This window comes from Pristis pectinata, chromosome 8 (genome assembly GCF_009764475.1).
Source record: "Pristis pectinata isolate sPriPec2 chromosome 8, sPriPec2.1.pri, whole genome shotgun sequence".
Lineage (NCBI taxonomy): Eukaryota > Metazoa > Chordata > Chondrichthyes > Rhinopristiformes > Pristidae > Pristis > Pristis pectinata.
The window spans coordinates 7,189,304-7,203,847 of NC_067412.1; the positions used below are offsets into that span (position 1 = coordinate 7,189,304).

The 14,544-nt window shown below is 45.0% G+C and overlaps 1 protein-coding gene across 3 annotated transcripts in view; it reads left to right on the plus strand.

Annotated features, from left to right (window-relative positions):
* LOC127573125 (Na(+)/H(+) exchange regulatory cofactor NHE-RF2) overlaps nt 1-4,202 on the plus strand; it is a 133,222-nt gene extending 129,020 nt beyond the window's left edge. Inside the window, exon 6 of one of the 3 annotated variants that reach the window (XM_052021051.1) lies at nt 1,825-4,201. In XM_052021051.1, coding sequence (XP_051877011.1) covers nt 1,825-1,983 — 159 coding nt within the window. In that variant the 3' untranslated portion in view covers nt 1,984-4,201. Of the gene's footprint in view, nt 1-711; nt 986-1,824 lie in introns of those variants that run through there. The other 2 variants (XM_052021050.1, XM_052021052.1) reach the window with 2 other exon arrangements.
* Nucleotides 4,203-14,544: the final 10,342 nt, after the last annotated feature.

Here is a 14,544-nt window from a genome sequence, read left to right on the forward strand (position 1 = left end):
CCCCATTGTTTTTGATAATTCCACCCTCGGGGGAAATGTGACTATCTCCCATATCTATTGCCTTTCATGATCTTATATACGTCTATCAGGTCTCCCCTCAGCCTCCGACGCTCCAGAGAAAACAATCGAAGTTTGTCCAACCTCTCCTTTATAGCTAATACTCCAGTCCAGGCAACATGCTGGTGAACGTCCTCTGCACCCTCTCCAAAGCCTCCACTGTTCCTCCTGTCAGTTTTGGTTATTTGGTAGACACCTTTATTTTATGTCCTCTGACTCTTGACACTTCTGTTAACAGGAACAGCTTCTCTTCATCATCTTTTGTCTACATTGTTAATGGTATTGAACGCCTCCATCATATCTACTCACAACCTCCTCTGTTCAAAGGAGAACCACCCTACCTTCTCCAGTCGATCATAGAACCAAAGTCCCTCATCCCTGGAATCATTCTAGTAAATTCTGCCCCCTCTCTAAGGCCTTCACATCTTTCCCACTGTGTGGTGCTCAAAATTGGACACCACGTTCCATCTGAAGCTGAACCAGTGATTCATCAAGCAATTTTTGGGTATCTTTTTGTTCTTTTCTCCTTTTATGTAATTACCTAGTTCCTTTTAAGTGCACCTTTTCTGGTCATTTCAATTAGTTCAAATTCCAATTTCTGGATAGGAGTTTCTCCCACATTCCTTAAAAGCATTTTGTATATTTTTATTTCAGTCTTGCTTTGAAGCAATCCATGATTATCCTTCAGAAGGTGGTGTTAGTGAGGTGCCATTTGAACCAAGGCATTCTGTATGGTGAAGGTACATTCGAGGTGCATTGTCTTGACGCAGTTGAGTGGCTTTCTCAGTCATTTCTGGGATCAGGTTTAAGAATCAACCTGCAGCAACACGCGGAATGCTTCGGGAACTCAGCAGGTCGGGCAGGATCTATGGAGGGAAATGGACAGTCAACGTTTCGGCCGGGACTCTTCAGACATCTGGACTGAGAGTAGAGGGGAGATGGCCGGTATAAAAAGGTGAAGGGAAAAGGTGGAGCAAGAGCTGGCAGTGGATCCAGGGGAGAGTGGGAATAGCGCCAGAGGCCGGGAGGTGAGAGGTGGAGGCGACAAAGGGCTGGAGATGGTGGAATCTGATAGGAGAGGAAGGTGGACCGTGGAACCAAGTGAGGGGGGTGGGGAGGGGAACCAGTGGGAGGAGTGTGTGGGTGATGGACAGAGGAGGGGCTGGGCTGAGTGTAGGAAGAATTGGGTAATCAGGAGGAGAGAGAAAGGGGACAGAGGGAGAGCAGATTACCAGAAGGTGGAGAATTCGATATTCGTGCTTTCGGGTTGTAGATGACCCAGCTGGAATATGAGATGCTATTCCTCTTGTAACATAATCACAAAGTATCACAATGTCCATCCTAACTTTGAACACTATTGTTAGTTGAAACATCTTCCATGTGTTCACCTTCCTGAGCCACGTCACCAGTTTAAAGATGCCTCCTAAATCACGACAGCACGGTAGTGTAGCAGATAGCATAACACTTTTACAGCGACAGTGACCCGGGTTTAATTCCCGCCGCTGTCTGTAAGGAGTTTGTACGTTCTCCCCGTGTCTGCGTGGGTTTCCTCCGGGTGCTCTGGTTTCCTCCCACATTCCAAAGACGTACGGGTTAGGAAGTTGTGGGCGTGCTATGTTGGCGCCGGAAGAGTGGCGACACTTGCGGGCTGCCCCCAGAGCACTACGCAAAAGATGCATTTCACTGTGTGTTTCAGTGTACATGTGACTAAAAGATATCTTATCAACCACCTTTTCCCCCACCCACCCGCTCCCCTTGATCTTGTAGGTGAAGGGAGACGTGGACAATGATCCATTTGTAGAGAGCGGATTGAATTTAAGTCCCACAGCGGCTGAAACCAGAGAGAAAGTGCAAGCTAAACGCAAGAACAAGAGGGCACCTCAGATGGATTGGAACAAGAAGCATGAAATCTTCAGCAACTTTTAATGGACTATCCTATCGAACTCTTCAGTGATCCTGACCTTTGGCATCTTCAGTTAATTAATCTTCACTTATCTATTTGGTGTCATGGCAGAGTAAAAATCGCCTGTTAACGTGTGATTGTTAGAAGACTGTGACCAAAGCTTTCCTTTTTTTTTCTGCTTGGGGTATAACTTGCAACAGACCTGCTGTAGTGTGGTTCTAATCCTGCTTGTGGTCTGATGTACGTCTTTCACCAACTATTTCCCTCTTTGTGCTCAGGACCCGAAGTTTGATACTCCAAATGGCCATGATAACATGGTAGAATGATCGGGCTATTTGATGTGGGGGCCAGAGTCACTTTGCAAAGCAGAATTAGTCTTTTATGAAATCTGAGCGCAAACATTTTGTTTGATCTTATTAACCCGCAGGCTATGAAACCATTCACTCGAGCAGTGTCTGACTTTTTCCTTAAGTGTTTTCAGAGATGACTGGCGAGCAATAGCTCACCTTACCTGATCTTGTCTTTTCATGTTGTCACAGGCTGGACAGTGGTTTAATTGCAAAGTCTTATTAAATTTAATGACAACTTAGATAATGTGAGTTGGGTAGGGGGGGAGGTGTGCGTTCCTAAGCATTACAGCCTTAATGTAATACACTATATAGAGGAACCAGATTACTGCACATAAGAAATGTATTAACTCTTTTTGTATGCTAACTGCTGTTTTAAGCAGCACTGAAAATATTTTTTACATTTTTCCCCTTAGAACATTTTCACGAGGTTTTTATTGATAGTAATCCGTTATGAAGTGTACTGAGTTATTTCGAGAGCACATTAGGGCGTCAATGGAGGTTAAATATTGGTTTATTGGCACAGTACTGTTTCAAGTTGGTAAGATGCATTTAATTCTTTCACTGATTATCTAGCAATGAACACACACATTTCGCAAAGCATCTAGATCAGTAGAAAACTCAGAAGTAAGCTTAATTTGACCACAATTTTATTGAGTCTATAACCCAAAGAGTAAAGACATTGGTACTAACCAAATGCTGTAACATTCAGTCAATATTCAAGTTGTTCCCTGTTGAATAAAATAGTGGCATTTATTTACACCGTGCATTCTAAGGATCCCTGTGTGTTTGTGGTCACTTGAGATGGGGAGAATTAAGAAAGACAAGTTTGGGGTGGTTGATGATGGATTTGCTGCAGTTGTTGAAAATTGTAAAGAGAATGGATTCGCTTATAGAGAGGATATTTTAGGATCTGACCAGCACCTGTTTTCTGTTAATTTCTCCCAACTTTCCAACCCCAAAATTCTGTTGTATAATCATTATCATTAACTTCACCCTGAGCCTGTATGTTCTTGCTGAAAAGGTCTTTTTTTGCACCAATCTGTATTCTGTGGATTAATGATTCCTCCCTGAGCTTCATTCTTAACTTTTGCCTTTTGCATTACTCAATTCTGAACCTATATTTTGTTTGAACCCAAGATCAAATCTAGGTTCCACCTTATGAATTTACATCCTCCTGGTATTGATCAACTAGAAACATCTCACAGGAGGCTGGGTGAAGTGTGCGCACCCAGGTTAGACACGACCTTTTGCATTTAATGCTGGAAAAAAAAAGTGGAAGAACTTTCAAAGATCTTTTGACAAATTGGTGGGAATACTCAGCAGCTCAGGCAGAAACTGTGAGGACAGAAATGGTCAACGTTTCAGGTCAATGACCTTTCATCTGAATCTCTCCGACAAGAGGTGATAGCCCCGGAATGTTAACCCTGACTACCTCTCCACAGATGATGCCAACAGATTGAGTATTCCCAGTAATTTTTTTCCTGTATTTATTTCCTGTTTTGAGAATCTTTTGTTTTGCTTCTTTAATACTTGTTTGGAATGCTGGAAGTCCACTCCTGATAAACACAAGAGGCTAGGAATGAGTTGTTTTCAAGTAAAAGGTATACAATTCTGGACTGTGCTGCAATGTTTAAACTGATGTCTCAACCAGCTCTGCAGACAGGAATCATCTTTGCTTTCTAGCTGAATACTTTGCAGTTAATAATGTAAGATGGATAGCTACTTAAAGGAAATTGATATAAACCTGCAGATATCTGATTCCAGTGATTTGTGCCGTTATTATGCCTTACACTTAGTTTGAAAATCTCAAATAAGCACATTTCAGTAACTTGTATAATAGACTGTGCTATGTGCATACTGTATATTGTTAATAAATGTATTTCAGCATGATAGAGATGGCTGCTTTTGATTTGTGAGCTTTAGATAGTCTTTTTAATTGCTCTTTGTCAGGTGTAATCCGTAATGCATTTGGCTAACACCATTAATTATAGTAAGACATTCAATATCTAACACAATCTGACTCGAAGGAGAATTGGGATGGTTGACCAGAAGCTTGGACAAAGGTTAGGCTTTAAGGAAGTTCTCTTCAATATTTTTACGGTATCTGGATATCTCTGGCAAGCTTTGCGTTTGGTGCCCATCTCTGATTGCTCCAAGGCCGTTTCGAAGGACGACTGAGAGACAACCACTGGGTATGGAGTCACGTATTGGCCCGACCAGATCAGATTGGCATGCGTAGTAGGGCTGCTACCTCGCAGTTCCAGCGACTCTGGTTCAATCCTGACCTCTTGTGCAGAGTTCGTGTGCTCTCCCTGTGACGTCCTACATCCCGGGTGGGTTGCTAGGTTAATTGGCTGCTGTAAGTTGCCCCTGGTATGCAGGTGAGTGGTAGAGTTTGGAGGAAGTTGATGGGGAGGTGGAGAGAACAAGATGGGATTGGTGGTTGACGCTCGATGGTTGACGCAGATTTAATCGGCCTAAGGTCCTGTTTCTGAGCCGTTTTTCATTACCTGAAGGAATTCAGTGAAAAGATGAGTTTTGACAACAACCTGAGTGTTTCACGGTCACTGTTACTGACAGCACTTCCCTTAATGACTGGAATTAAATTTCCCAATTGCCCTGATGGGATTTTCATTCCATCAGTGCATCGGTAAGTAAACCACTAGTGAAGGTGGAGCTGCAGAGAGGGAGGCTTTTGGAGATAGTTCCAGAGCTTGGGGCTGAAGGCACGGCTAACGATGGCGGAGTGATTAAAATCGGAGCCGTTGAGGAGGTCGGGATGGGAGAGCAGCTGGGATCTCGGAGGGTTGTTGAGACAGGATAGATGTTGGAGATTGGGGAGGGAGAATCCATGCTGACCTTTGACCAATGCCTTTCTTGGGTGATTGTCAGAATTATGTTTAACTGATGAAAGGAGTGATTGGGGTAACTTTGAGTTTTAAAGAGGAAGATGTGGCTTCTTACTGTAGCCTGAGTCTTGCAAATTGTTTTGAATTTATTGTAAACGTTTTTTTTTTGAGGAGAATCGATTCCTTATTTTGCTCCTCTGTTACTCATATCCCACCTTCTCCCAAGGTGCTCCCAATCATACGATCCCCCTTCTCACGGCTCCAATTATAATAGCTGCCACGTCAAGGAAGTGACACTCCTGCTTGCTTCCACCTATCACGCACCTGCCTGGGTCCCAACTCCACGCCTCGCCCACCTTGTTCCATCTGCATCGCCAGCGACCCGGGTTCGATTCCCGCCGCTGTCTGTAAGGAGTTTGTACGCTCCCCCCCGCGTCTGCGTGGGTTTCCTCCGGGTGCTCCGGTTTCCTCCCACATTCCGAAGACGTACGGGTTAGGAAGTTGCGGGCGCGCTACGTTGGCGCCGGAAGCGCGGCGACACTTGCGGGGCTGCCCCCCAGAACGCTCTGCGCAAAAGGTGCATCTCACTGTGTGTTTCGATGTACATGTGACTAATAAAGAAATCTTATCCTTCACCCTTCTTTTGGTCCACCTATCTCACCCCTCCCCTCATCACTTTATACCGGCCATCTTCCCTCTCCACTCTCAGTCCTGATGCAGGGTCTTGACCCAAAACATCGACGATTCCTTTCCCCCTCCACGGATGCTGCCTGACCCGCTGAGTTCCTCCAGCAGTTTGGTTTTTATTTTGCTCCAGATTCCAGCAGCTGCAGTCTTCAAGGGATGTTTTGTGCTGTTCCGGGAATGTCTGCTACAACTGCAACCTCCAATCAGGAGAGGTAATGAAAATCAAACCGTGCGTGTCGGAAATCTGAAGTAAGGACAGAAAATGTGGGAAACAGTCAGGAGATCAGGCAGCATCTGTGGAATGAGAGAAGCAAGAGTTAACATTTCAGGTGAAGGAGCCTTTGTCAGTAGACTGAGTAGTGGTGGAATACTTCTCATCAGTGAGTCTCTGAGGTCATTTGGACCATCTTTCCCCTGCAGGGCAAGAATCTGGGACATTGGGGTGCATCAGCAATATTCTTGGTTGGAAGAAAAACAACCTCGTTTATTAGATATGTCAACCTAAATTCAGGGATTCCAACTCAGCCCTGAAATGTGCAGGAGTAAAGATACTTACAAGCAGGCAAAGGGCACAATTCAGAAAATCAATGGGACTGAAGCTTGTCAAGGTGCCTTGGGGGAGGGTACATTTGGTCCAAATAAAAGATGTGAGGAATTGTTTTCCCAGAATGAGAGGAAAATAGAGGGATATGGGCATTCTGTAGGTAGGTAGGAGGGATTAGCTATGTCAGCAGAACATTGTGCGCTGTGCTGTTCTATGTTCAGAGCTAGCAGCCTGCGTTAGGAGGAATTCAGGAGTCCATCATGAATACCTGTGCTGTGTTCAGGGACAGCCAAGTGAGGAGGTGTCATTAAATGCCAAGGTCTCGGTCCTGTCGAGAGAACAGTGTAATTGGTTTATTATTGTCATGTACCAGGATACAGCGAAAAACTTTATTTTACATGCTCTCCTTACAGATCATTTCAAAACATGTACATCGAGGTAGTACAAAGGGAAAAGCAATAACAATGCAGAATCTAGTGTTACAGTTACAGAGAAGTGCAGTGCAGGCAGACAATAAGGTGCAAGGACCACGACGAGGTAGATTGTGAGAGCAAGAGTTCATCTTTATCGCACAAGAGGTCTGTTCAAGGCCCTTATAACTGCGGGATAGAAGCTGTCCTTGAGCCTGATGGGGAAATGTTTAGAGGATGGGGTAAGGCGATAGCCTGATGGAGACTTAAGCTGTGGGTCATTCAGGGAGTCGAGCTTTGGCTTCAGAATACAACTGAACAAAATGGATTACTGACTGAACTGTTGAATAGGTATTGGTATTGGTTTATTATTGTCACTTGTACCGAGATACAGTGAAAAACTTGTCTTGCATACCAATCGTACAGGTCAATTCATTACACAGTGCAGTTACATTGAGTCAGTACAGAGTGCATTGAGGTAGTACAGGTAAAAACAATAACAACTACAGAGAAAGTGCAGTGCAGGTAGACAATAAGGTGCAAGGTCACAAGGTAGGTCGTGAGGTCAGAGTCCATATCGTATGAGAGAACCGTTCAATAGTCCTATCACAGTAGGGTAGAAGCTGTCCTTGAGTCTGGTGGTACGTGCCCTCAGGCTCCTGTATCTTCTGCCTGATGGAAGAGGAGAGAAGAGAGAATGACCCGGGTGGGTGGGGTCTTTGATTATGCCGGCTGCTTTGCCAAGGCAGTGAGAGGTATAGACAGAGTCCATGGAGGGGAGGCTGGTTTCCGTGACGCGCTGGGCTGTGTCCACAATAGATGAAAGATTTGGATGAAGGGGAATTGGGGGTTTGGAGAATGGACATGTGAGGCCAAAGTCACATCTTATTGAGGGGCCAAGTACTCCTGTTCCTGGTTCTTGCGTTCTTATGTGCTACCTGCTGTAGAGAACAATGTTTGAATTCCATTGGCTGGCTGCCTGGCAGTTTTATTTACCAAGCTCTAACTGAGTTCTCCAGCAGCTTGTAAAATGTTTGCAAGCAACCAGCAATAAGTAACTGCATCTCTTTAAAACAGAAACAAGGTTGGGTCCAAGTTGTCCTCGTTTATCCCAATCCCTTTCAATAAACCATTTGTTACTTCCCGACCCTTCGGGTAATCTATCATCTTAGAGAAAAAATGTACATCTTACAAGGCACTCTGAAAGACTCAAATCATTGTATTTACAAAGTCAAAGTGGAGTTTATTGCCATATGCATAAGTACATGTAAGATAAGATATCTTTAGTCACATGTACATCGAAACACAGTGAAATGCATCTTTTGCGTCGAGTGTTCTGGGGGCAGCCTGCAAGTGTCGCCACGCTTCTGGCGCCAACATAGCACGCCCACAACTTCCTAACCTGTACGTCTCTGGAATGTGGGAGGAAACCAGAGCACCCGGAGGAAACCCACGCAGACACACGGGGAGAATGTACAAACTCCTTACAGACAGCGGCCGGAATTGAACCCGGGTCGCTGGCACTGTAATAGTGTTACGCTAACCGCTACACTACCGTGTATGCACAGGTGCAATGAAAAACTTACTTGCAGCAGCCTCACAGGCATATAGCACCAGATAAGCAGCATTCACAAGAAAAAGCATAAACAAATTATACACCATTTTTATACCAATTCCCCATTGCTCTATTAATATTTCTTTTGTTCTTAATTAGCCAATTTTGCATAGCAGTCATTCCATGTAACCATGACATTCAATATTGCCAAAGTATTTCTACATATCCAACTCAAAACAAAATATCCAACTCAAAACAAAATACCCAATTCTTGAGTATCTGTTTATTTTGTGCACCCAATCTTTAGCTGTGTAAAAGTGCTGTGGGCTACATGTGGCTTTGATTTTTATTGGCACGGTTATCACCACCAGCTGACGCTGTTGAGGTCTTTTGCATATCATGATAGGTCAGGAATGTTGAAACTCTGCCAATCTCGGTTTAACAGCTAGAGCCTTTTTAGCTTGGAACACGCCTTGTACAATTAAACATTCTTTTCACAATCTTTCATTGTGATGTGTCAGCCATGGCTCAGCTGGCTGCCCCATCTCGGTTCTCGAGTTAGAAGGTTGTGCAGCAAAGGATGCGAGAGACACTCTAGAAATGAAAGTGTACAAGAGAAAAGGAACAAAAAGGTCCTTCTTGTATAGTCATAGAGTTACACAGCATGGAAAACAGGCCCTTGGGCCCAATTCATCCAAGGCGACCCAGTTGCTTGCGCTTGGCCCATATCCCTCTAAATCTCTTTCTATCCGTGTACCTATCCAAATGTCATAATTGTACCCACCTTTACCCCATCCTCTGGCTGCTCATTCCATATACCCACCGCCTTCTGTGCCTCTCAGGTCCCTTTTAAATCTTTCCCCTCTCACTTTAAACCCTTGCCCTCTAGTTTTGGACTCCCCTACCCTGGATCAAAGACGGTGGCTATTCACCTTATCGATGCCCACCATGATTTTATAAACCTCTGTAAAGTCATCCATCAGCCTCTGACACTCCAGAGATAAACGTCCCAGCCTATCCAATCTCTCCTTACAACGCAAACCCTCCAGTCCTGGTAACATCCTCACAAAAAATGTTTTGCACCCTTGGCAGTTCAATGACATCCTTCCAATAGCAGAGTGACCAGAACTTTACGCAGTACTCCAAACGTGGCCTTACCGATGTCTCGTACAGCTGTAACACGACTTCCCAACTCCTGTACTCAGCATTCAGACTAATGAAGGCAAGCGTGCCAAATGCCTTCTTAACCACTTGTGTTGTTGATTCTGGGCAATTAATTTCAATTCTGTTTTTCATTCAGCCTGAATGAACTCCAAATGTAAGAGATGAACAAACTAGATCATTTGGCAAATTTGAATGATCTAACTGGAATATTTGTACTCTATGTTCACCTTCCCCTTCATCGGCCTTTGACCATGCCAGAGTTCGAACAACACTCACAAGCAAAAAAGCTGAAAATAGATCCTCACATGTCTTTGGGAACATGTTAGTGCCACGTTATCCTGCACTTCAGTTTTCACACAATAAAGATTGCTAGTTCACATAATTAGATCCAAAAATAATTGCGTCCAACTTTGCAGATGAGGAGGTTATCGAAACTGATATCATCGTAAGGGATGTGATGTATTTTTTTGCTTCATTTGGTAAATCTTTCTTAATCAGTCTTTAATAGAATAATTCTAATTTTGATTTGATAATCCCTGCAAAGAACCTTGGGACACTCTGCCACATTATAGATGCTGTAGTCAAAAGAATTTGGGATTCTTAGGGGATCAGGCAACAAAGTGCCTGATTATCAGATTATCGATGCACCATAGAAATCATCCTATCTGGATGCATCACAGCTTGGTACGGCAACTGCTCTGCCCAGGACCGCAAGAAACTGCAGAAGGGTTGTGGACACAGCCCAGCGCGTCACGGAAACCAGCTACCCCTCCATGGACTCTGTCTTTACCTCTCACTGCCTTGGCGAAGCAGCCAGCATAATGAAAGACCCCACCCACCCGGGTCATTCTCTCTTCTCTCCTCTCCCACCAGGCAGAAGATACAGGAGCCTGAGGACACATAGCACTAGGCTCCAGGACAGCTTCTATCCCACGGTGATAAGACTATTGAACGGTTCCCTTATACGATGAGATGGACTCTTAACCTCACAACCTACCTTGTTATGACCTTGCACCTTATTGTCTACCTGCAATGCACTTCCCTGTCACTGTGACACTTTACTCTGTATTCTGTAATTATTTTTACCCTGTACTACTACAATGCACTGTGTAATGAATTGATCTGTACGATCGGTATGCAAGACAAGTTTTTCACTGTACCTCGGTACAAGTGACAATAATAAACCAATACCGTTACCAATTTGAGGCACAGGATCAGCCATGAAATTGTTGAATGGCAGTGCAGATTTAAGGGGCCAGTTGGCTATCACCTTCCATTCCTTGTATAAATGCAGTTTGCTGCTGGTGCTCACTGCTGCTCTGATCTGTCACCTTCTCCGGAAGTGGTAAATACATCAACTTGCTGGAAATCCAGACATTGTTGGATCAGAAGGGTGTTACCAGAGCTGGAGGGTTATAACTATCAGGAAAAACTGAAACTTTCCTCTAAGAGAAAGAGGGAGGTCTTTAAAATGAGAAAGGCATTGAATTGAATAGACGTTTCTGTGTGAGCAGGACCGAAAGAGACTTCATAAATATAATAGAACCATTAAAAGACCTGATGGGAGAAACATCTACAGAGAGCTGTGAGAATATGGAAATGGCCACGATGGGGTGGTTGAGGGGAAGCATCTGATGGAGAAAGAAATGCTGACCGTGGGGATGAAGCAGTGAGGAGAAGCCCATGTGGAGCCCAAGTAACAGCAGAGGCCAATGGGTTGAACGGACTGCTGACCTAGAAATCATCTTGTATGTTTTCTAAGGATTCATCCTCTATATTAACTAAGACTAATTTGATTTGCCTAATAGATATGTAGATTAATATCCCCCCTATTGCGCGCACCTCTAACTTCTTCACTTCAGGCAGCACTACACCACAAGTACTATTCACCAGTGTCTTCGGCCCCTTGCCACTTTCTACAACGGGATCCCACTACCAGCCACGTCTTTTCCCCTCCCCACCTCGTTCTGCTTTCGACGGGGACCAGTCTCTCCGTGACTCCCTGGTTCGTTCATCCGCCGAGCAACAGCAGATGCCAGTGGGTTGAATAGACTGCTGATCTAGAAATCCACCTTCAGTGTTGTCCGGGGATTCATCCTCCACGTTAATTAATACTCTATCTGCCAATGTCATCTGCTGCTCCTGGATGGAAGCCATTTTAATTCCCCTCCCCATTCCCACCCCCGACCTGCAAGGCCAAACACAAACCAGAGGAACAGATATTCTACCTGGGCAGCCTGCAACCCGATGGTATGAACATCGAGTTCTCCAATTTCAGTTGACCTGCTTCCTTGCTGTCCATTTTGTCTCTCCTCCTGATCTAACCAGTTTCTCCTCCAAGCCCACTATCACCGTTTCTTTCCCCTCCTCCACCCCACTCCATCTGTCCATCACCCACAAACCCCTCCCACTGGGTCCCCTCCCCCCACTGTTCCCACCTGCCCTCCCCACCCTGCCTTATTTGGTTCCACGCTCCACCTTCCCGTCCTATCAGATTCCACCATCTGCGGCCCTCTGTTGCCCCCGCCTCTCACCTCCCGGCCTCTATTTCCACCCTTCCCTCCTCCATCTATTATCCCTCCTCACCTGGATCCACCTATCACCTGCTCGCTCTGGCTTCACCCCTCCCCCTCACCTCTTTATACTATCGATCTCCTTTACTCTCAGTCCAGACGAAGGGTCCCGATCCGAAACGTCGACTGTCCACCTCCCTCCGCAGATGCTGCCTGACCTGCTGAGTTCCTGCAGTCGTTTGTTTTTTTAGCTCCAGATTCCAGCATCTGCAGTCTCTTGTGTCTCTAATTCTACACCACTATCTGCTGGGTCAGGATCCTTTCCAACTTCTGTGTTGATGCATCAAAAGTTGATCACTTATTGAAAATTCACCAACGAATCCTGCATGGAAATTTTTGGGAAAAAAAATCCTTCCATGTCTATACTTCCTTTACAATTTTTTATGTCCATCTAGAAAATGGAGCTTTTACAGTTAACAGCACTAGTTCTTCTGATTGAGTTCAAATAACACTACTTCTCCCCACCCCTTACACCTCAATCCCCTTCCCTTTCTCTAGGACTGTGTTGCCAGGGCAGACTGAAGTCATCGAACAGAATTCTCAACTGAAAATGCCCAAGATCTACATAGAACAGTACAGCACAGAACAGGCCCTTCAGCCCACAATGTTGTGCTGACATAGCTAATCCATCCTACCTACAGAATGTGCATATCCCTCTATTTTCCTCTCATTCATGTGCCCATCCAAGCCCCTCTTAAAAGCCCCCAGTAAATTTGTCTTCACCACCCTATCGGGCAACGCATTCCAGGCATCCAACACTCTTTGAGTAAAAAACGTACCCCTCACGTCTGTTCTGAACCTACCCCCCCCCCCTTAAATGCTTTCCCTCTGTTAACCCCTTTTTAGTTTCAGTTTGCACATTAAGAGCACAAGCACTTCATACTTCGCAAGGAATGAGCTCGATGGTCTTTTACACTCAGCTGCAGATATTGAGCTGAGTGTAAAAGATGCTGCAGCTGGTTGAATCTGAGACGGCACACTCTGTACAATGTCAGCACTTACTTCTGCTGCAAACCATTCACTGGCCAGCTTCTGTTTTTTACCCCCTCAAAACTATTTCCAGATTTGTTAAGTAACTGGTGCTGCCTTAACAGAAGCCGGCCAAATTAAACCAGGGGTGCAGCTTGTAGATCCGCTGCCTCAGCTCAAGCGACTTGGGTTCAATCCTGACCTCCGGTGCTGTCCGTGTGGAGTTTGCCAGTTCTCCCAATTTCCACAGGGTGTCACGGTTTCCTTCCATGTCCCAAAGATGTGTGGGTGTGAAAGCTAATTGGCCGCTGTAATTTACTCATCTGTGTAGGCTAGTGGTAGAATTTGGTTGGGTTTGGGTATTGGTATATTATTGTCACTTGTACCGAGGTACAGTGAAAAGCTTGTCTTACAAACCGATCGTACAGGTCAATTCATTACACAGTGCAGTTACATTGAGTCAGTACAGAGTGCATTGATGTAGTACAGGTAAAAACAATAACAGTACGGAGTAAGGTGTCACAGCTACAGAGAAAGTGCAGTGCAATAAGGTGCAAGGTCACAACAAGGTAGATCGTGAGGTCATAGTCCATCTCATTGTATAAGGGAACCATTCAATAGTCTTATCACAGTGGGGTAGAAGCTGTCCTTAAGTCTGGTGGTACGTGGCCTCAGGCTCCTCTATCTTCTACCCGATGGAAGAGGAGAGAAGAGAGAATGTCCCGGGTGGGCGGGGTCTTTGATTATGCTGGCTGCTTCACCAAGACAACGAGAGGTAAAGACAGAGTACATCCCAAAGCTCCTTGTGGTCGATGGGTACTTTTGTAGTGTGGTCCGGGCCATGCCATCTTCTCGCAGCTACCATTGGGCAGGAGGTACAGAAGCCTGAAGTCCCACACCACCAGGTTCAGGAACAGCTACCTCCCTTCAACCATTCTGTCCTTGAACCAACCGGCACAACCCTAATCACTACAGTTTAGCAAAACTATGACCACTTTTTGATCACTTTGCACTAAAATTGACTTTTTTGTTCCAATTGTGTTCTTTCTTGTAAAAACAAAGCTGTATAGTTTATGTTTTTCTTGTGAATGCTGCTTATCTGATGCCACGTGCCTGTGATGCTGCTGCAAGTAAGTTTTTCATTGCACCTGTGCACACATGGACTTGTGCAGATGACAATAAACTCCACTTTGACTTTGTGTGCAGTTCTGGTTGCCCATGTCAGAAGGATGTCACTAATCTGGAATGGGTAAAGAAAAGATTCACGAGGATGTTACTGGGACTCAAGGGCTCGAATTGTAAGGAGAGATTGGATAGGCTGGGGCCTTTTTTCCTTGGAGTGCAGGAGGCAGAGGGGTGACCTTATAGAGGTTGTATAAAATCATGAGGGGCCTAGACAAGGTGAATAGTCATAGTCTTTTTCCCAGGGTCAGGGAGTCTAAAACTAGAGGGAATAGGTTTAAGGTGAGAGGGGAAAGATTTA